We start from the raw sequence: 22,452 nt of genomic DNA, 5'->3' as shown, positions 1-22,452 counted from the left end.
ACAATTAAGCCTCTCTCTCTCATTTTTTTCCCAGGACAACTATTCTGACATGTTGAGTTTCACATTCACCAATTTTTCTTTTCGGGTGGTTTAACAGAACTAAGGCGAGCCAGCAACGTGTCCCATTGCCATTGCCAAACTTTGCTGGGACAAAGAAATGCACCACTTGGCCGTGTTAATATGTGCATGAAACACCTGTTGCCGATTCAAATTGGCCAGTGGAAGCTCCTCCTGCGTGTCTGTGGCAATAGTAACGAATTGCAATGCTTTGTTTTTCTTATATCTCTCTGTCTCTCTTGCTAGTTGCTGCTTTTGCTTTTTTCTCCACTGCAAAATACAGTAAAAGCTTGTTCATTCGAATTCTGCAGGGATGCTATGAAAATTTGAATTATACAAAATTCAAACTAATGAAAGCTAAAGAAAGCAATCGCTCGGTTAAAGGGGAACTTGGGTCTTTGGGACCAAAAATCTGCCCAAAATTCGAATTTTCAAATTTGTTCTTTAACAGCGCGAAGGTTAAGGCGGGACACGGCTCTTTGGGACCGAAAATCGGTCAAAAAGCCCGATTTTCAATCTTTTCATTTTTGGATTCATGGCATAATTCTGCAACTTTGAGCAAATTTCCATTTAAATCTGATGCGTAATTGCGCCGTAATGTCGATTTAAAATAATGTAGTTTCTGAAAGCGCCCTTTAAATTGAGGACAAACAGCGCTAGTTACGACCGCGCGCCGCGCAAGAACGAAAAGCCGCACCTATGCCATCTTGGTCTTGTTTGAAAGCTCGCGCGTCCGGCTTCCCACCCTCTCTCGGCCAGCCACCATGTGCCAGCCGCAGTAAAATAAAACAACCGCAAAGTTTTCTTCAACACGCGTTCTTATTGGTCGGTAAAAGCACGTGACCCGAATGGCACCATCTGATAGGCTTAGGCCGGTTGCCCTGGCATGAGCGCTGCACATGCCGCCATTTTGAGCGGGTCCTCGCTACTGCACGGAACTATGCCAGGGGGACCGAAGAAGCACCATTGCGTGTATATGTTCGGCCGGAGACGAAGGAAAACGAAAAAGAAAGTAGGGTAATCGTCTTCTTTTCCGTCTGAAGTAAGCGACCGACGAGGAGCAAGTGCAGACGAGCAGCCGCATGATAGCCGCGGAGAAGCAAACAAGGCATCGCTGGACGACGCATCGCTGAACAGTGCTCCCATCACTTCTGCGGATCGTCAGCCGCCCGATTGCCGCGGAGAAGCAGAAAATGCTTCGCTGGACGATGCTTCGCTGGACAGTGCAGCCAACACGCCTGCGGACGCCAGACTCGCCGACCAACGCACGGACGGGCAACCGCCCTGCCGCGGAGAACCAAACAATGCCTCGCTGGAAGTTGCATCGGTGGACAGCGCGCCCGACGCGTCTGAAGTGTCCGCCCGAGTGAGAATTGACTCGAAAACTGTGACCGACAGCGACGTAAGGGAGGCAAGCGCTCGTGAAAAGGCTACGCTCGAGCGGCTTGCGTCGACGGCAGCAACGACGCGAAAGATGCAGCAGTTCACGGAACTCGGCGGCGCGGCAGCGTCGGTAACAGACGAACGTAAGACAGCGTTTACTGCCGTCGACATGCGTGCGATAAACTCCCTCCTTGGCTTTATGCGCTGCCAGACTTGTCAAGGACACGCGGAGATGGTGACAGGAGATCGCGAGTACGGCCTCGCAGTGAAACTGATGCTCATCTGCGAGAGGTGCGGTGAGATAGCGACTGAGTGGAGTTCGCGACGGGTACAGAATTAAAAGAAATGCAACCCGTTTGAAATTAATATCCTTGCCGGGCGTGCGATGCTCGCAGCGATGGGCCTGTCTGGCCGAGGTCTCCACAACAAGACGTTTCAGCGGCATTTGAAAAAAACTCTGAACCCCGGTGCGACGCGCGCAGCTGAGGCTGTTATGGTGCAGTGTGCAGAAAAAGCGGTTACACTTTACGAAAACTTGTGTTTTGGACACAAAGGCAACATTGCTGTGTGCTTTGATGGCACCTGGATGACGCGGGGCCATTCTTCGCATATAGGAGTAGGCGCAGTGGCGGAGCTATTTACCGGCTACATCCTGGACTACGTCGTGCTTTCAAACTTTTGTTTGGGCTGTGAAATTGGGCCCAGACCTGACTCTGATGAGTATGCTGGGTGGAGGAAATCTCATCAGTGCCAGAAGAACACTGATTGTAAATCTGGCCAAATGGAAGTTGAGGCTGGATTAATCTTGTTCCAGCGTTCTTTAGAACGCAACAAAGTAAAGTACTCAACCATGCTGTGCGACGGTGACAGCCGCACTTTTAATGCTACTATCAAGGATGCAAAGGTGTACGGCTTTGTAGATGTTCAGAAAGAAGACTGCATCAATCATGTACAAAAACTTATGGGTGCAGCGCTTCGAAACCTGCTCCAGAAGCACAAAAGTGAAGGCATGCGGGGACTTGGTGGCAAGGGGAGGCTCACAGCAGACCTCATCAACAGGCTGAGTGCCTATTATGGTCGAGCGCTCAAGTCTCGCTGTGGTGATGTTGACGCCATGAAGAGAGCGGTAATGGCAACGTACCACCATGTCACATCAACCGACAGCTGCTCTAACCACAGCCTGTGCCCAAGTGGCAAGGATTCTTGGTGCCGTCATAATGCGGCAACAGCAAAAGGTGAGCCACAACCAAGGCACAAGTATAACTTGCCAGCGGACGTGGCAAAGGCCCTTTTGCCTGTGTATGAGCGCTTGGCAGATGTAAAGCTGCTGGATAGGTGCAAGCGAGGGAGAACCCAAAACTCCAATGATTCATTCCACTCAGTCATCTGGAGTATGATTTCCAAAGAGCAGCATTTCTCCCTTTTTGCTGTGGAGGCAGCTGTTGCAGAAGCAGTGCTACGCTTCAATACTGGAAATGAATATGCAGCAACAGCCATTCTTCAAGAAATGAATATGAATGTGACAGACTCCGGCTCAAAAAGAGCCAAAGAAAAAGACTTGCGTCGCACCACTGCTTCCAGGAAAAAACGGGCATTATCACTGGGCCTCCAGACGATGGCAAAAAAGAAGCACCAATCTGGGATGCACCCAGATTATTCCCCAGGTGCATTTTCGTAATTTGAGGTGCTTTCGTTCTCATAAAGGTGCTTGAAACCGTTTTTCTTCGTTTTCTCAAAACTACAATTTTGACACACAAGCAGTTTTGGAGTGAACATATTTCTGTTTGTATTTGTGCTAGCACAGTAATTTTTTTTTCCCTGAAAACAGAAACTCTTACTCTATGTAGTAAGGCTAATTTCACTGCGCATATTGGTCAGTAACATTTTTTAAAAAGATACTGTGTATAAAGCAGGTGAGGGAACTTTTACTGCAATGGGTTTAGCAACCCCTAGATTTAGACCTAATTGGCCTAGGAGACTCATTCTTGTTTTACTACATTCCTTAGATGTTAAACATTAATTTGGTATGCTAAATTTTATCATTGCATCAATTGTTTGGGAAATTATCAAACTCCAAATGAAAAACATAATATTGTAAATATTTTGAAAACTGTTTATTGTATGGAAAAAATAAATGCAGATTTAGAATCAGTGCATAAAACTTAATAAAACATAGAAGTTTCATTGAAATCAATCCACAAATAAAAAATTTTTTTCAAAGAGGGGTGTCCCCCCTTAAGGGGGGAGGAGGGGATCAGAATTACCTTTATTTCTTGACAGAAAGGGCTGAAATTTGGCACACACACTGCACATTGCAATAAAGAGACAGATCTAAAAGTTCATTAGGATATGTTAATTAGTTTTTGTTTTATAAGAATTTATAGGTTCCTTGCTCGTGGAAAGCCTGGCACAGTAACGAAACATAAGGAGCTGGGAATACTTTGCATGTTTGCCCAGATGTCTAATCTACATCAAGACAGTGTTCGATTTTTTTTTTAGTGCGCTAATAATTTTTTGCTCAACATAACATGCACGTGACTGTGCTTCGCTGCATGGAGGCATGTAGTAATTGTGAAATAATTAAATAATGGAAAGATAAAGAAACATTTCAAGACTGTCTTTAAGTACAGCACAGCTTGTGGATCACAGCAAAACAAACTGGGCCAAAATCGGTCCAGCCATTGTTGTGCTACGCTTTCCACGAGCGAGGTGATTGACAAAAAAGATGCAATTGAGAAAACAGGCTGCAAAGTTTTAAAAGCACTGCAAATTTATTAAAAAGCACCAGGGCTGTAATATTTTGAATCATTGCTGTCAGGCATCTTCTTACACCTTTGCCTCATTGTTTGGTGGGCTTTGGATGCCTTCTTCAGGCGTTCTTTATCCTTTTCTTGCGCCGTCTGGAGTAGTGCATGACCACCATTTTCATTGCCAGACCGAGCCTGGTATCGCAGTGTACACCCACAGAACGCTGTTGGCATCTTGGGCAGAGAGCTTTAGCGATCAGAGGGTTCATCACGGAAACAGGCATAGTAATGAACTCACAGTCACAAGGGGCCGAAATTTGTTCTTGGCATTGCTGCTTCCGCTCAGTCGCGGACACTGCGCGAAGGGAGTCGCGAACACTGCATGCCTGCGCTTCTGCAGTCACCGCTGACACAAAACGCGGCTCGAGGCGCGTCAGAATCGTGCGACGATTCGTCTGGTGAGCCTCGAGTCACCATACAGTATGTAGCTCGTCGACGGTTGGGGCCCACTCGCAGGCTGCGTGTCCCTATCGCACGATGCATCGGAAGCGCACACCGTCTCTGCCGGCGATGGAGACCTTCGACCCGCGTCGCCTCCAACAACGCGAGCTCGCTTGCCGACTCGCGCGGCCGTACGCACAGGTGCGAGAGCCTCCGCTGGCACATCTTCCGGTGTTATCAGTGTCGATGTCACAGTGCGATTGTCGGCTTCGCTGCTGGAATTGCACGGTGCAAGATAACGCGGCACGTTATCCGCGTGTTCAGTCGGGTTCTCCGCTTCTCCCGCTGGCCGCCGTCTTTTCCTCGCCGTAGGAGGCTTGCACTTCCGTTTTCCGAAGGCATGCTTCATATAAAAGTTCTTTTCGAACGAGCGACGACCCATCGCTGACCTGGGAGCTTTCATAAATGTGTCAAACGAAGAAAGTCGCCGGCGTGGTTTTCAAAGCAGACAACTGCGGACCGCCATGGTTGCCAGCTTCCCCGCTGCTGCAGCAGCAACCAATGGCGAGACGCCTTTCAGTACGGCAACCAATCGGAGGCCCGCTTTCATCGCAGGGCCCGTGTGACCGCCTCTAGCAGACCCGCGCTTCTTTTGTGTTTGTGTGTTTGTTAAAAGATGGCGACGACCGAAGAATTCAGAAACGGAATGGCGAAACTTGAGCTTTCGAACGATACCAAGATGGCGGCGTTCGGTGGCGGGAAAGACGAGTTAGGGCTCCGCGAACTGCGGTGATTTTACGCGATTTAAAGCCGTTTTCTCGTCCTACGCACTGATAAATTAATTTTTTTCGGGCACTTTTAGCGCGTTTTCAGTCAAACCATTTTGATACAATGTAGATTAGGCATTGCAGATACCGAAACGCGTCGTTGCCAAAAATCGATCTTTTTTGCAATTTTCGCGATCTGATCCCCGCGTCCCCCCTTAAGGATGAGACGAGTGCACATACCTTGCGCTGTTAAAAAAAAATGTCACACTAACTTACCCACGCTTCAACAGTGCCTTCAATTTTTATTTTCATTCCTGACACATTTCCTCGCCTATCTCTGGAATTTGGTTACAAAATACCACACAGTTCTGTTATAGTGATCTGAAGATGCGAATCCGCAAGCGTTGCCCTTTAAGGGGGGATATGGGGATCAAAGCTAACTTTTTTATTTACCATTCGATTTTGATTAAATTTTGCACAGATGTTAATAATATCACATAAACAAAACTGTGAAAATATGGTGAAAATATGGCTGCAATATCTGAAGTACTTTTTTGTTTACAAAATTGTTCTGCTTTCATTTTTGCAAAATGCCTGCACACCTGTATATTGGTGCTAGGAGTTCAAACAAACTTTGATAGCACTCCTATATGTATCCTCCACACAGTGACATTCCTGTAATTTTTTTAGCCTAACGGATTTTTTTTATATTTTCATTCTTTTGCAGCTACTTCAGTTGCATGAAAATTGAGACTGTGAAAACAAAATATAACAAATTATTGAAGCAACTATTTTGAAAACAAAACATGTCACTGTGTGCAGTGGTGCACAATGAGTGTAACAAAACAAACGGTGTAAAAATATTCATAACGGTGGCTGAGATATTGGCTTTGCAAGTTGACCTTGGTCGTAGAAAAAAGTTTTGAGAAAAAGGTGTTTGAAGTTTTGGGCCATGTTTATTCGACTAGAAACCACCGGCCTTGTAGGTACAGGAGTCAGGCTGCTCTCTTGGCTTCTTGGATCTTTTATGCTTGCTTTCATGTGCTTTTTGTGCCCTCTTCTTGCACAAGGCATTTTTCTCAGCTGCTCGACTCGCTTGAGTCCGTCGCCACCGAGCATGATCCTCCAGCCGCAAACCCTATCTTCCGTTCGGTTGCCGGCACAGAACGAAGTGACGCGCGTACAGTGGCGGCGGTCATATTCAACACTTCTGACAAGATGAATTGTGACTCAAGATGCGACTGCATGGTGCGACCGTTGCTGATGCGATGCACGGTTCGTCTTCACGGCCGCAGACGCACGCGCTTGGACCGCACTTTCGTCGTTCATCTCGGTGACGGCGGTGGCACAATCGGGGTACGTCGCGGAGCATTTACAGGGCGTTGCAGGCCCGGAAGCATCGGAAAAGTCGGTTATTAGTTCGGTATCATCACCACTGGAACTCAAGGCTGCAACAGCCTGCGAATTGCCCGGCAATGCGTGGGCAGTCTAAGCTTGCGCGCGGACGCAACTCTGCTAGGACTAATCCATCGGATGTTCGGCGGCTTGCGCTTGCGGCTGCCGAAGCGGCGCTTGGTCGCGTATTTCGTCGTCCACGCCCGCCAAGTCATGCTTGAAACCACAAAATGAAATAGAAAACTCAAATCCGATTAAAGCGATGAAGCGGCGGCGCACCTCGAATATCCAACACGTAAACAAAGGAGCAGCAGCCAGCGCGCAATCAAACGGGAGATGCAGACGCCGCAGCAGCTCGGTTCCAGACCCGGCCAATGGGGCGGCTCATAGAACGCACGTGACGGAGCAAGCCAATCGGCGGCCGCGACAAGCAGCTCCGCGACCTTCAGACTTTTTGCTTTTTTATGCTTGCCCTTCTCTCTATCAGGAAATGAAAGAGAGGAGTCAAAAGGCGAAGAGGCGCGCTTTTCAACGGTACCAGCATGGCCGCGCCGCGTACTGCCGTTCCGGAGCTAGGGACGCTCGAAAACCGCGACTTTTCCACCGATTTTCACGAAATTTTCGCTGTATTGCCTTATGTATATATTTATTTATGGTACTTAGCAGTCGTTTTCAGCGGAAATACTTGGAAAACTTATAGAAAAGGGGTCAAAGATTCGAAATCTGCAACTTTCTAAAAAGTGATTTTTGGGTCGTTTTTCCGGAGTTGATCCCTGCGTCCCCCCTTAAGGGGGGACGCGGGTCTTGAAATCGCGAAAAATGGTCAAAAATGGCAATTTTCAAAAATTGCGTTTTTGAAGTCTTTAATGCCCCAACTACGCCTCTACAAAATATTGTGGCTCAATTCCTACTCGAAGTATAAAAAAAACGGCAATTTAGAAACGTCGGTGAGCCGAAATTGAACGCCAAGCGCGAAGATTTGCCTCATTTTCAAGCTGCCGTAGCTCCGCGCGACGCGAACCGATCGGCGCCATCTTGGTCTCGTTTGAAAGCTGGTTTCCCGCTCTCCATTCTGGCGCCCCTAGGCACGCTGTAGACCCTCGTGCAACGGAGCGATCGGCACCCCAAGCACCCGTTCTCAAGAGCGAAATCGTCGCGAGACAGCCGCTGATTGGGTGAAGCGGGCGCCTCCCCGAGGCGCAGCCCTCTGATTGGCCGTGACGCATGCTTCGCCTGCCGCGGCCCCGCGGCCGCGTTGTTCGACTCCTTCGCGTCGTCTGCTTTCGCCGGCGCGCACGTCATTTTTCGCATTCCTCTTGTATTTTTCGTTCTGCCTTTTTCTTTATCGTTCTTGTAGATATCTTTTAACCACGAATTTCTTGCTTTTGCGTGCCTGCTGTCTTTGTTCCGCGTGTCACGATGGCGCGAGACGCGCGCTTGAAAGCAAGCACGCGAAAAGCAGTCAGCAAAAAGAGGCGCGCATGGAATAAGAGCACTGCATCGTCGAGAACTACAGCTTCGGTGATGCCGCAAGCTGCTGTGGCATAGAGATATGGCTGTGGCCTTGGTGGATGCGGCTGGAGTGAGCTCGCCAACAACAGCTTCGCCGGTGGACGCGGCTGGACAGTCCCGATCGGTGTCAACTTCGGTGTTACCGCAAGTCTCTGCAGTGCCAGTGGATGCGCCTGGACTAAGCCCGTCGAAAATGCTAACTTTTGAAACGCTGCAAGTCGCTTCGGATTCCGTGTCGTCGGAAGCGGCCGAGCCGGCTGACCTAAGCCTAACGTCGACTTCGGCGTTTCCGAACGCCGCTTCGGTGCCGACGAACGCGGCTGAACCGAGCTCGCGTGCTCAACGCTTCGACGCGGTGTTTTGCGCGGAGTGCGCGGGGCGTGAAAAGTACGCAGACAGCATTAAAACTTCATTGGCGAAGAAGTCCGCGACTTCCCGCAAGTTCGAGCTAATGAACGTCGGCGCAGCAAGTAAAGACGACTTTCTGAGCTGTTTTTTTTTTTTTTTTTTTTTTTTTGCCAAGTACCAATGCAATACAGAGGTTTTCACAATCTTTACATGAACAGATTTCTTTGAGTTTGGTGTTATTGTGTTCAGTAATGACTGGGCTGCATGCTAAAGCATTAAATTTTTCCATGTGATAGGTAAACAAAAGTGGCAGAGTAAGCAAAACTTTGAATGCAATTTTCTCAGCTTTGCTTTTTCGATCAAATGCCTTTGCCTTACAGAACTTTTCATAATGTTTGCATCAACTGATTTTATTGAATTAGGTATCATTTTTTTCAGTAAAACCTCAACTACATCCTAAAGCTTTCCATTTTTCATTAAACCCATTAGACTAGCAATTAGGTCAGATGTAAGCTAATTACTCCCGCATTGTTTTTTTCTTCCTACTTTGTTATTCATTCATGACCTATATGATCACTTTTTAAAAATTTCTTTAGCTTTAGGATGTGCAGTGGGCCCTTGGAAATGACAGCCATTCTTTGAAACTAGTTTTTTTAATTAAGAAATTATCATAATGGCCCGTAAGAAAAGACCTATGTGGGATGAATTATTTTGCAATATCTTCATTTATAGATGAGATATATAAAATCTGAATATATATTTGGGATCAGCATTCAAAGATATATCTGCATGCCAATTTTCAGGAAGATATGTTACGAAATAAAAAAAAAAGTTTTCAAGACCCTCATCCCCCCTTAAATTGGGGACAAATCGCGGCCAATTTACGTCGTGCATAACTCGATAGCTACGTGTCTGCCAGCGTCATTTTGGTATCATTCAAAAGCTCACGTTTCTGGCTTTCTTTATTCGGCGGTCGGCAGCATTCTCAGCCGCAGCGCTGTGGTTACAAAAATAACATCAGAAAAGAAAGCTCGTGGCGCACGCTATTATTGGCCATTTGGAGCATGTGACCAAGATGGCAAGTCATTATTGGCTCCAAGAACCACGAGCGCTCAAACGACGAAAACAGCCGCCATTTTGTCTCAGTCTCGCGACGGCGACGCTGGATAGGCTGCATGTCCAACAAAGTTTCTTTTCGTGAATCGTTACAAGCTGAAACGTACGAGACGCAGTAAACTTCCAAATGCTAATTCTCATCGCAGTCGTCACAGGATATCCTGCAGCTGGCTGCTTAAAGGGACACTAATGGGAAAAATTATTTCTTCTGCATCAATAAAAAACCGTTCCACAACACCAAAAACACCACTCTTGCAACGATAAGACATTTGGCAAGCCAGAAAAAGCACAAGAACAAAATGCGGGTGGCGATGCCTACTTAACCCTTTCGCTGTCGGACCTTTCTGGCCGTGACGCACCCCCAGTGTCGGGTTGGTTTTAGGGAGCGAGCATAACAGGGAATGAACATAGCAATTTATTTTTGATTATAATTGGTATACAAATAACATAGCCAATGCAATATGCACATTTCAGTGTTCTGCAGCTGTTGTTAGTAAACATCATCATCATTATCAGCCTGACTAAAATCCGTTCAACATCCGAATCTGACGATGCAGAACCATCTTCCTCGCATGCGACTCTGTCCGAGTTCGAATCCGAGCTCGGCTCGTATTCTGAATCGGAATTGAGCCACCGCTCCAATGAGCAGACGAAGGCCCCGCGCGCTGAGCCATCCGAAAGTAAGCGCGCGCAGGGCGGAGGCGCTTTCAGTCGCCCGCACAACGGAGAGCAATGGGACGTTCCGTGGTCAAGAAGACAGAGGGAGATGGAAAAAGGCTAAACAAAGTTCGAAGGGCTTTATGTTTACTGCTACAAGTCGGAAGCGAGGGTGCGGCGAGAGAGTGAAAGCAGCAATCGAGTCACTCTTTTCGGAGAGGCAACGGCACGTGCGCCTGAACTTGACGCGCCGTAGCATACACACCAACAGAAGAAAAATAAAAACCTTCAAACCAGCGGAGATGGCAGAACAACCCTTGAACCCATAACCACACGCGCGCGACGCATGATAAAGCGAACACGGAGCCACCGCGCCACTCAGCAAAGAGAAAGTGGGGAGTGGCACTCGCACCGTACTCTTCAATACATGGACTTGGACAGGTCGGGGCGAATATACGAACTTGTAGAAGGAGTCAGCACATAGCGTGGCCAATCCAGGAGCGCCAGCTTTGCGCTCAGGCGCGAAATTTTGAACGCGCGATAGAGAACGTACCGGTACGTCAGTGACATGTAGGGGGGGAAGCGCGATGACGTACCCGTACGTCCGTGACAGCGAAAGGGTTAAGGGGGGAGGAGGGGATCAGAACTAACTTTTTTGTTTCTTGACAGAAAGGGCTGCAATTTGGCACACACGCTGCACATTGCAATAAAGAGACAAATCTAAAATTTCATTAGGATATCTTAATTAGTTTTTGTTTTATAAGAATTTATAAGTTCCTTGCTTGTGGAAAGCCTGGCACAGTAACAAAACATGATAGGGAGCTGGGAATACTTTGCATGTTTGCCCAGATGTCTAATCTACATCAAGACAGTGTTCGATTTTTTTTTTAGTGCGCTAATAATTTTTTGCTCAACATAACATGCACATGACTGTGCTTCTCTGCATGAAGCCATGTAGTAATTGTGAAATAATTAAATAATGGAAAGATAAAGAAACATTTCAAGACTGTCTTTAAATAAAGCACAGCTTGTGGATCACAGCAAAACAAACTGGGCCAAAATCGGTCCAGCCATTGTTGTGCTACGCTTTCCACGAGCGAGGTGATGGACTAAAAAAATGCAATTGAGAAAACTGGCTGCAAAGTTTTAAAAGCACTGCAAATTTATTAAAAAGCACCAGGGCTGTAATATTTTGAATCAATGCTGTCAGGCATCTTCTTACACCGTTGCCTCATTGTTTGGTGGGCTTTGGATGCCTTCTTCAGGCGTTATTTATCCTTTTCTTGCGCCGTCTGGAGTAGTGCATGACCACCATTTTCATTGCCAGACCGAGCCTGGTATCGCAGTGTACACCCACAGAACGCTGTTGGCATCCTGGGCACAGAGTTTTAGCGATCAAAGAGTTCATCGCGGAAACAGGCATAATAATGAACTCAGAGTCACAAGGGGCCGAAATTTGTTCTTGGCATTGCTGCTTCCGCTCAGTCGCGGACACTGCGCGAAGGGAGTCGCGAACGCTGCATGCCTGCGCTTCTGCAGTCACCGCTGACACAAAACGCGGCTCGAGGCGCGTCTGAATCGTGCGACGATTCGTCTGGTGAGCCTTGAGTCACCATACAGTATGTAGCTCGTCGACGGTTGGGGCTCACTTGCAGGCTGCGTGTCCCTGTCGCACGATGCATTGGAAACGCACACCGGCTCTGCCGGCGATGGAGACCTTCGACCCGCGTCGCCTCCAACAACGCGGGCTCGCTTGCCGACTCGCGCGGCCGTACGCACAGGTGCGAGAGCCTCCGTTGGCACGTCTTCCGGTGGCTTGGTTATCAATGTCGATTTCACAGTGCGATTGTCGGCTTCGCTGCTGGAATCGCACGGTGCAAGATAACGCGGCACGTTATCCCCGTGTTCAGTCGGGTTCTCCGCTTCCCCTGCTGGCCGCCGTCTTGCTCTCACCGTAGGAGACTTGCGCTTCCGTTTTCCGAAGGCATGCTTCATTTAAAAGTTCTTTTCGAACGAGCGACGATCCATCGCTGACCTGGGAGCTTTCATAAATCCGAATTCTGCGAGTGTCAAACGAAGAAAGACGCCGGCGTGGTTTTCAAAGCAGACAACTGCGGTCCGCCATGGTTGCCAGCTTCCCCGCTGCTGTAGCAGCAACCAATGGCGAGACGCCTTTCAGTACGGCAACCAATCGGAGGCCCGCTTTCATCGCAGGGCCCGTGTGACCGCCTCTAGCAGACCCGCGCTTCTTTTGTGTTTGTGTGTTTGTTACAAGATGGCGACGACCGAAGAATTCAGAAACGGAATGGCGAAACTTCGAGCTTTCGAACGATACCAAGATGGCGGCGTTCGGTGGCGGGAAAGACGAGTTAGGGCTCCGCGAACTGCGATGATTTTACGCGATTTTAAGCCGTTTTCTCGCCCTACGCACTGATAAATTAATTTTTTTCGGCCACTTTTAGCGCGTTTTCAGTCAAACCATTTTGATACAATGTAGACTAGGCATTGCAGATACCGAAACGCGTCGTTGCCAAAAATCGATCTTTTTGGAGATTTTCGCGATCTGATCCCCGCGTCCCCCCTTAAGTTCCCGCACCTGGGGGCTGTGACGTCTTGGATTTTGATGGCATCTTCTGGGGCCTACTAATTATATATGGCGGTACAGATTGACAACATTGTGTTCTAAAGGAACCGAATATTAAACATGGCAAGTTTTGGGAACCTTTATACAGCCAACGCGGCCCAAATGTGAAAACATACTTTGGAATCCCTGACATCACGGTGACGTACTGGCGCTGGGGTTTGGGCGCGAAATTCAAACACTGATACTTGGACCTTCATTTTCTCATCTAATAATCAAACTATTTTTTTAAAATGGCTGCCTGCGGGGTTCTCAAACAATGCTTCATTAGTCTGAACTGATTTACCGCATTTACTCGCATAATGATCGCACTTGCGTAATGATCGTACCCCTAAATTTTGTCATCAAAATTCGATTCTTTTTTTTTATTATTATTATTTCCCGTGTAATGGTCGCACCCTGAACTTGCCGCAGCGATATGTCGTGTGCCATGTCTAGCTAATAATGATCGCGCTTACCATCTTTTGAAGGCTATGCGAACGACTCGTCTGCACGCACCAAACATGCTTAAGGGGGGACCTGGTGCACAAGCAGAGCTTTATCGTTATTAACTCTAGAGAGTTGAAACTTGCAGCTTATATTAAGTTTAGTGAGCTGAGCGCAAATATGTAATCAGTTTTTTTCTATGTTTAATGAAAAAAAAGTTATGCAATCTTTAGTATTATAAATTTGGGATGTGACTTTCAAGAAATTTATTGTACTGAGAGACCTAAAATTAACTGGGTATGTTTCTGAATGTTTGAAGAGTGCACATATAAAGTTTTGTATCTCTATCTACATATTAGCCAAAGTTATCAAAATTTGAATTAGCAACTTTGGAAGAAAATTTTTTGTTGTTACTTCTTGCAAGATTTGAAAAAGTTGCGTTGCACTAGCATACTATATTATAGTTTTCTTGCACTCTCCGACTGTTTAGCATTCAGGAAAAAAAAGAATCGTGCAAATCGAAGAACTTACAGACACAGTGCACATCCCAAATCTTCGCGCGTGCGAAAATCATGATCTGAGAAAAACGCAAAAAACATTTAGCAATGTGAAAAATACTTTTTATGGGACAAAATCATAGAATTCACCACTACAATGAATCAGAATGCTCCTGGAGAATAGTCCGAAGCAGGCTTTTCTTTGTGTCTCTTCTTGATGGCTTCCTGGAAGGCTGCCGATGATGTGCGCTTTCTGTCTGCGTTGGCCACACGGCGGCTGTCTTTCTCGGATGCTCGCCTACTGCCTGCGCAAGTTTGTTGCACGTGCAGCTCACTGAGTATGTGCGAGCTAGACTGGTGGCTTCCGAGGTTGAACCGCATAACAGCTTCTGCCACGGCAGCCTCAACAGCAAACAGTGATGCATTCTTTTCTTTTGGCACCAGGCTCCAAATGATCGAGTGCAGTGATTCATTGGCATTTTGCGTCTTCCCTCTCTGGCACCTCTGCAAGAGCTTCTTATCAGAGAGGCGCTCATACACTGGCCGCAGTGCATTGCTTACAGCATATGGCAGATTGTATCTGCTTTTTGGGGGGGGCTCATTCTTTGCAATGGCTGCATTATATTTGCACCATGAATAAGGGCCGTGGGGACAAAAGCTATGGTTGGGCTTCTCATCAGTTGAGGTTACGTGGTAATATGTAGCCCACACTGCTGTGTGCATCTCATCCACATTTCCCGAATGTGATTTGAGCGCCCAACCATAATAACTTGTCAGCTTATTTATGAGGTCTCCTGTCAGGCGGCCCTTACCACTGATGCGCTCACCATTTTCCCCTTTCTGCTTCTGCACAAGATTCCGCAGCGCCGTTCCCATGCGTTTCTGCACATGGTTTGCGCAGTCTTCCTTTTCCACAGGTATGAAGCCGTAGACTTCTGCTTCATCAATGGCACTGTATGATCTGCTGTCACCATCGGAGAGCATGGTTGTGTACCTCAGGCCATGAAGGGAAAGCGAGCGCTGAAATAAAATTAGTGCTGCCTCCACCTCCATCTGGCCTGCCTTGGAAGACGTGTTCTTTTGGCATGAATGCTGTGACTTCCAGTGAGCATAATCTGGGGTTCCTGGTTTCGGGCCAAGCTCACAGCCAAGGCAGAAATTTGAAAGGACAACATAGTCCAAAACATAGCCTGAAAAAAGCTCTATCACTGTGGCCACTCCTATGTGAGATGAATGTCCCCGAGTGTGCCATGTGCCATCAAAAGAAACAGCAATATTACCTGCATTTCCAAAATTCAGGCTTCGGTACACATTCTTCACCGAAGTGGCACACTTAGCCATATTCTCAGTGCAGGCACTTGTTGCAGCTGGATTTAGTTTTGATTTCAAATAGTGCTGATAGGTCGTGTTGTGAAGGCCTCTGTGCGAAACCCCGATAGCGGCAAAAATATCGTTAAGCACCGTCTGCCCGTTTCCCGTGCTCTGTACAGCACGCGCCGCGAGAACATTGATCTCGAAAGGATTGCAGTTGGCAGTGCCACCAACTCGTTGCGAGCTCCATTTCGTGTCAATTTCGCCGCAGTTGCTGCACACAACTTTCAGCTTCACGGCAATGCCGTACTCCCGCGAGTCCCGCTCGATAGTCAACGCTCCGCGACACACTCGGCAACTAGCAACTTTTAGTAAACAGTTCACCATGTCGAGGTCGACGATGGTGTACGTTTTTGTCGACGCACTTTCCAGACGAGGTTCGCTTGTTAGGCACTTTACCTTGCGCTCCGTCGCTGAAACTGAGGAGAGTTCCGCTATTTTTTCCCGTGCTTGTAGCTCGATCTGATCTCGCTCCACCGCCGTGAGATACGCCATGTCGATTCTCGCGCGGTCCGGCCGAGTGCGCATCTCCGTAGCACACGCGCCCGTGACGACCGCCGCTCCGCAAGCAGGGGTGTGCGCTGTATGTTCACGGTCCGCCGTCAACATCGCGAACGGCACCGACGTTTTCCGTAGCACAGGCCGAGCGCCAACGCCGTCAGCCGTCACGATCGCCTCTTCCGGTTGTGCTGCACCCAACTCCTCGGTTACACCGCTGCTCCGCGGCGTCTGCAAGTCCGCCGGTCCGATAAGGTCGTCAGACGTCACTGGAAGTTCCGGTGCATCTTTTCGCTGCACCGCGCGCTTTCTTCTACGCTTTCCAAATTTATGCACTGTACGGAATTTCCGTGCACGGTTTGGCATCTTGACTGATCACGTTCACGCTGAGCGATAGCATGGAATAAAGAGCGATAGTCTAGGCAAAATGGCGTCGCCGGCGCGGACGCCCGGCGTTCCCGCGCTCCAATCAGAAGGCGCTATTTAGTCACGTGATGGTGGCCGACCAACAGGATGGCGGGATTGTCTCTCTCGTTGTTGCCTGGTTGCTCCCTCCTGAAGCAACCTTGAATGCCCGTTTTCGGCGGGAAAGGGAGCGGGAAGCACACGCTTTCGAACGAGACCAAAATGGCGGCGCTCCGTTGATCGGTTTCGAAACTGTGAGCGGCGCAAGATGGGGCGTTTTCGGTGCGTCTTGCAGATGAAAATGAGCGTCTCGCGTGATAAATACGGCATTCTTTTGCCCAAAGACGCGTTATTTCGCGTTAATTTTTTGTCGACAAGCGCGTGATGACGTCTAGATTGCGAAAATAACAAAACTGAAAAATCGACTTTTTAGTGATTTTTTCGTCTCCAAGACCCGTGTACCCCCTTAAGTAGATGCCTCATTTCATCACTTTCATCACTTTCCGCACTTCCATGGCAAAAAGAGGTACAACCAAACTTGCCTTTATTATGGGCAGGCTTTATAATGGTTGTAGTCAACAAAAACAAAAAAAGGTGCCTTTCGATTCTTTTCATCTGCACTCGTGAGCACGCAACAAATCGCGCGCGGCAATGATAGTAGCCACGTTTACACTGATACGTTAAAAGTGTACCCTAATCATACACCGACGCTTGTAACACAGCTAAGATATTCGCCCCCCCTTAGCGGAAACGTGCCTTGTTAGGATAGTAGTGAAAACAGATGCCGCAGTTTCGCCAGCACGCCGGCCATGGGTTTCTGTCACTGGCAGCTAAGCGCGCCCATCTGTTTCTGTCCCCTCAAAGTGGACATGGCTACGTTATTGCCGCAAACTTGCCGATATTAACGATATTATTCATCACTGACACGGAAGAAACTGTTTCAATGCACGTAATGTACTCAAGAGAAGAAGAAAAAAAAGATCGTGTTCGGCTTGCTCCGCGGGACTTCTTTTTCGTGGAAAATTTAACCCGCGTAATGATCGCACCCCTGAATTTGCGTCAATATTTTTCTTTTTTTTTTGACAGAAAAGTGCGATCATTTTGCGAGTAAATACGGTAGTTATTTGTGTGGTTTAATGGGCCGATAAGAGTGCATGCACTTGCAGCCTTCATAGTGTTGGTATGGCTCTTTTTGAAATCTAAAAACTAGATGTCTCTTACATGACCCTTGCATGTTTTGCAGCCTGGCTCTGTGATGGCCCCTGAGCACCTGCTGCTGCAGTCGCAATCCCACTCTGAGCGCAGCAAGCCTGTGTCATCCTCATCTGTGGCTGGCCCACAGTCCAAGATGTATGCTGGTGGAGCTGCAGCCCAGAGGAACAGCCAAGGGCTTGAAGGTCTGGCCTTCTATTCCTGCTTTACCCCTTCATGCACACAAATGCGAGATCCTTTGCTTTGTTTTATTCAATTCTTAGACATAGCATGACGGGCTGCATGCAGCTTGCATGGAAGTTGCACAGGCATGCCCCTGTGTGTGTACGACTGTCATATGGTCTATTTTGTGCTGAGGAAGAGATTAACGGTGTTCATACGGATGCTAGCAAAACTGTCATGCGAGTCAGCAAATCTTGTATGCATAATGTTTCGTGTCTTGGTAGAATGCACCACATGGTTGCCTAGTGCACATGTGTGGTGCGTTATACTTTGGTTTAAGGGGGGACACGGTGATCGGACTGTGGAAATTGCTAAAACAAAACCGGTCATGTGAAAAACTCGTTTTAATCTGCACTGCCTGATTAATGATAAATGGGTATGTGTGCAGGTGGGCTGTCGGCAGGCAAAGTGGAGCAGCCAATGTACTCGTCAGCAGGTGGAGCCCAGCACTACAGCAGTGGTGCCTACCCAGGGGGTGGGGGCAAGGGCCTGGTTGGCTCCTACCTGGCCCACTCGCAGGGTTTCCCATCATCCACCACGGGGGCGCAGCAGCAGCAGCAGCACTACTATGCTGCTCAGCAGCCGCAGCCCACCAGTTCTACAACTGCTGCCTTCAGCCAGCAACAGAGCAATGGTTAGTCACCAATTATAGTTGAGAATGTCAGTGTGGCAAATTGTAGACCCATCTCTCGATTTGCAAGTGCACTTCTCTGCGCTGCACATCTGCTCAATCGCGCATCAGTCGTCATTCAAGTGAAGTGCTAGAGGCACATCCTGTGTCCCGTTTCTTGCGCCGCGCAGTAGGAAAACAAAACGCATTACGGGCGGCCGGAGCACCAACAGCTCGACACGTCGGTGTCTCGTGCCACAGTGATCCGCGCGACGCTTTGCATTAACTAAATGCCGGCAATGGTCGAGTCTGTCAAATTTTTTTACTTACTTCCGATCATACATTTTGTCTCGTGGCTTTTTCCAAAACGTATGAAGGAGGTTCTACTGTTTGTGGAATGTATGAGACATGGTTTGGTGCTTGAAAAATTTCGACTTAGCCATTTTTGTTGTTCCCCTCATAATATGTAAGTTCAAGTTAACGAGGTATTGCTATACAGCAAAGCGGCAAGGCCATCCAGCAGGTCGGTGCGACTGTGGCTTTGCCTGCCTATCAACGTAGCTTTATGCATTCGCTCCATACTGCGGGCAATGCTATCAGCCATTAGGCTGAAGTAGATGTCAAAGTGTGGCTGCCTTTGCTTTATCTAATGTTACCAGCACTCACTCAGCTGTCTCTCCCCCGCCCCCTGAATTGGAAACTCTTGCAACCTCTTTAGTGCAAGACAAATCCCTCGGTGACGCTCTACTTATTTGCACAAAAGATCAAATTTGAGTGTAACGAAATTTGTATAAAAAGTAAATTGCCGATTTTACTGACTTCTTTATATCAAGGCTTAACTGTATACACGAATGGCACCAGCTGAAAGAACAATGGCATTGAGAAATGACAGGCCTTGTCCTTGGATGCGCTTGACCTTGCCTGATTGATGCAGATTCTATAAGGCTGTTGTGCTGTTTCAGGCTACCAGGGTCCATACCAGAGCAATGCCTATTCTGGGCCGAGTCAGCCACAGCAGGCAAATTATGGGGTCTCTTCCAAGCTCTCGGCATCCGCAGGGTTGGGTCCTCACTCAGTGAAGGATTCAGTGCTTGACTCTTCCCAGCAAGGAACTGCCAGCCAGGTGAGTTCTACAATGCTTTGTGAACTGCAGAAGAATCAACATACGGTTAGACCCCGCAATAACAATCGTCGGGGACAGCATTTCTTTCATTCTCCAAGAATTTCGTTATTGCAAAAATGAGAAGGCAGACAAAGAAGGTGCATAACCGACAAATCATGTTTTATTGAAAAAATTCGTAATCTCGGTCTGCCGTCCACAGCCTCGGAAGAGTTTTAACACTCTGTCCTCACAACTCGGAATATGTTGCATGGCCACGTCGTCATGTATCACTAAGAAATTTTCTGCGAAAAAAAAAAATGCATCTCGCGTTTGCTGTGACATGACAATGAGTCAACAAACGGGTGGCTGCCACTGTGACAGTGCGAGACATCAAAACTATCCGTATCAGTGATGAATAATACTGTTAGTATCTGCAAGTTTGCAGCAATAACATAGCCCCATTCACTTTGAGTTGACAGAAACGGAGACGGGCACACTCAGCTGCCAGTGACATAGAAACACATGGCGGGCAGACCACAAGTGCATTTCACATTTGCCCGCCGTAATGCGCGTTGCGAAGTGCAGATATCGCGTGTGCAACCTTGCCTCTGGGATGTTGTCAATTTAAACTGTGTTTTGCAATTTTGTCTGTTCGTAACTTTGTCTAGACGCGAGCTTTTGCCATTCCTACCAGTACAGGCACATAAAGCTTTTACCACAGTAGTCGACCAATTTCCCGGACCTCGCGGGCACAGAAACAGTCGGAAAAACTCATTCATGTAAAAAAGTCTTCATGCAAAACTAGGCCAATAGTTTTTCCAAAAAATCGTATTCCAAACTCTAGGGTTGGCTTTGATTGGAGGATTTTAAAAAAAGCACCAGTTTTTCATTGAAACTGCTAAATATGGTGCATAGCTAGCGCCATCTAGAAAAGTCAGTATTGCAGCCGCTACTAGCCGTGCCAGTAGCCAACCGTACGCAAGCAAGGTCACCATTTTCACCTGTGTCGTGTAGGCCGTATTGGTGTGTGGCGTGGTGTTATCAGGAGAAACCACTACAGTGCCGCTTTCAAGTGAAAAGTTGTGATAGCCGCAGAGGCATCGTCGAACCTTCAAGCCGGGCGGGACTTCGGCGTCGGCGAGAAAAACATCCGTCGTTGGAGGGGACAACGGCAGCAGCTTTTTGCGTGCACCACAACGAGGATAGCATTTAGCTGGACCAAAGAAAGGCCGTCATCGCGAAGTGGAGACAGTTTTGGCCGACTTCGTTCGGACACAGAGAGCAACTGCCCTTCCAGTGACAACAGAAGTGCTCCAAGCGAAAGCTAGGGAACTTTTGAGGGAGCGAGGTCTAATGCCAAAGGATTCCAAAGCCAGCCGGGGCTGGCTTCAGAAATTCATGAAGCGCTTCGGCTTCAGCCTCCAACATTGCACTTCAATCACCCAGAAGCTGCCAAGCAATTTGGAAGAAAAGCTGATTGCTTTTCAGTGCTACATGCTGCGAAAGAGAGAAGTGGCAGGCTACAGCATTATGCAAATCGGGAACGCCGACCAGACGGCTGTGTATTTTGATATGCCAGTGGCGTACACTGTGAATGAAAAGCAATTATGTTTACACCCAGGTTCCTTTTTTTTTTTGCATTGTAAGTTCACTAAGAACAATAAAGATAGCATCACCGACTAGAGCTGCTCTCTAGCGTTCTGGCCGTATACTTTGTTTTTGCTTTTGACAAAGTTAAGTTTTTGAAAAGTCCCGTAAAAAATTGACTAAATTTCTGTATTAGAAACTTTGCATCATTTGTTCTAATGCTGATATACAAACTCTAATTCAATATTTACTGTCAGCAGAAGAAAACTGAGCAATACTGTTAAATATCGTACAGTTCACACTAAAATTATCAAAGTTGGTTTTGGAACCCATGTCCCCCCTTAACCTACCATTCCCCTATCATTATCTGACAGATGCACCAGATGGACACCCTCCTCCGTACGGCACTGAAGGCAGCTCTGGGACTACCCCAGCATGCGTCTTCGCCGCTCCTAGTACGGCTCTGGCTGCACACCACCATCCGCGAACTAGTCAGAGGTCATCTTAAGCACGAGAAAACATCGGCATGAATGAGCCCAGTTCCAGCAGTCGTGTCTTGTTCTTAGCATATAAATGAGCTGCACGCTGGCCTACTAATGCACATATAAAAAGCACAGTGCACACAAAGCTCCAGCACAGAGCGCTTACAAAGCTAGATTTGACATGTAACAACCTCTGCGTGCTTGTTTTGGAGCACGACAAGCTAAACAACTACAGTCAACGACTGAATTTTCGGACATGCCTGATATTTCAGACGTCTTCGCAGCACCGCCACGAGCCCCATAGAATCAATGTATAAGGACATCTGAAGTTTCGGACACTCGAACCCCCCGCCATCCAATTTTCCGGACTTTTTTACGTGACGGAAGGTCTTTTGCTTCCTCGTGCAGCGCCCTTGCGAAGGAAATCATTTCACCGCTTTGAACCACAACTAGCCGAACCTAGCCGTCACACACCGATTTGGTCTGGCCACGCTGGCTATGTTCATCGCCGCACTACCGCCTCCGGCGGAGTTTCCGTAGCGGCGCCATTTCGTTTGTTTGCACAGGCCACGTTTTGGCTAGCGTGGCGGGTGGTTGTGCTGTTGTGTCAAGACAACATTGGTGTCAAGCATGCTCTGCGACGCTAGGCCTAGGTGCTTTGACGCTCGTCAGCGAACTCCACTGTTCGCAACTTAAAGATTTCACTTGCCTTCAATGGCCCCCACTCCGCCTTCGTCGTCCTCGCCGATCGCATCGAAGCGCGGAAAGCAGTATTGTCGGTTAATGATGGAAAAGAAAGCCGCCATTATTAAGCAAGTCGTGAGTGGCCGATCGCAGGCTGACGTGAGCAAGGAGTTCGGCATTTCTAAGGAAACAGTTTCGGATTGAACTTTTGAACAGTTTGCTTGACGCTGACAACGAGCTCGACTTCTGCATAGAACAGCAGCATTAACACCGCAGCAATTAACATTGGCTG

The 22,452-nt window shown here is 47.9% G+C and overlaps 1 protein-coding gene across 17 annotated transcripts in view; it reads left to right on the top strand.

Moving 5' to 3' along the window:
- The window catches only part of LOC135918464 (protein lingerer-like), a 102,462-nt gene that overhangs the window by 42,650 nt on the left and 37,360 nt on the right, over positions 1-22,452 (top strand). For all 17 annotated transcript variants that reach the window (XR_010569677.1, XR_010569676.1, XR_010569685.1 and 14 more), the window contains exons 12-14: positions 17,505-17,658; positions 18,084-18,329; positions 19,268-19,428. Coding sequence is in view for 11 of the 17 variants with exons in the window: in XM_065452116.1 (XP_065308188.1) it covers positions 17,505-17,658; positions 18,084-18,329; positions 19,268-19,428 (561 nt within the window). In the remaining 6 variants the exon portion in view is untranslated. The remainder of the gene's footprint in view (positions 1-17,504; positions 17,659-18,083; positions 18,330-19,267; positions 19,429-22,452) is intronic.

The sequence above is a fragment of the Dermacentor albipictus genome, chromosome 2, assembly GCF_038994185.2.
Source record: "Dermacentor albipictus isolate Rhodes 1998 colony chromosome 2, USDA_Dalb.pri_finalv2, whole genome shotgun sequence".
NCBI lineage: Eukaryota > Metazoa > Arthropoda > Arachnida > Ixodida > Ixodidae > Dermacentor > Dermacentor albipictus.
This window is presented reverse-complemented; position numbering and strand designations above follow the sequence as displayed.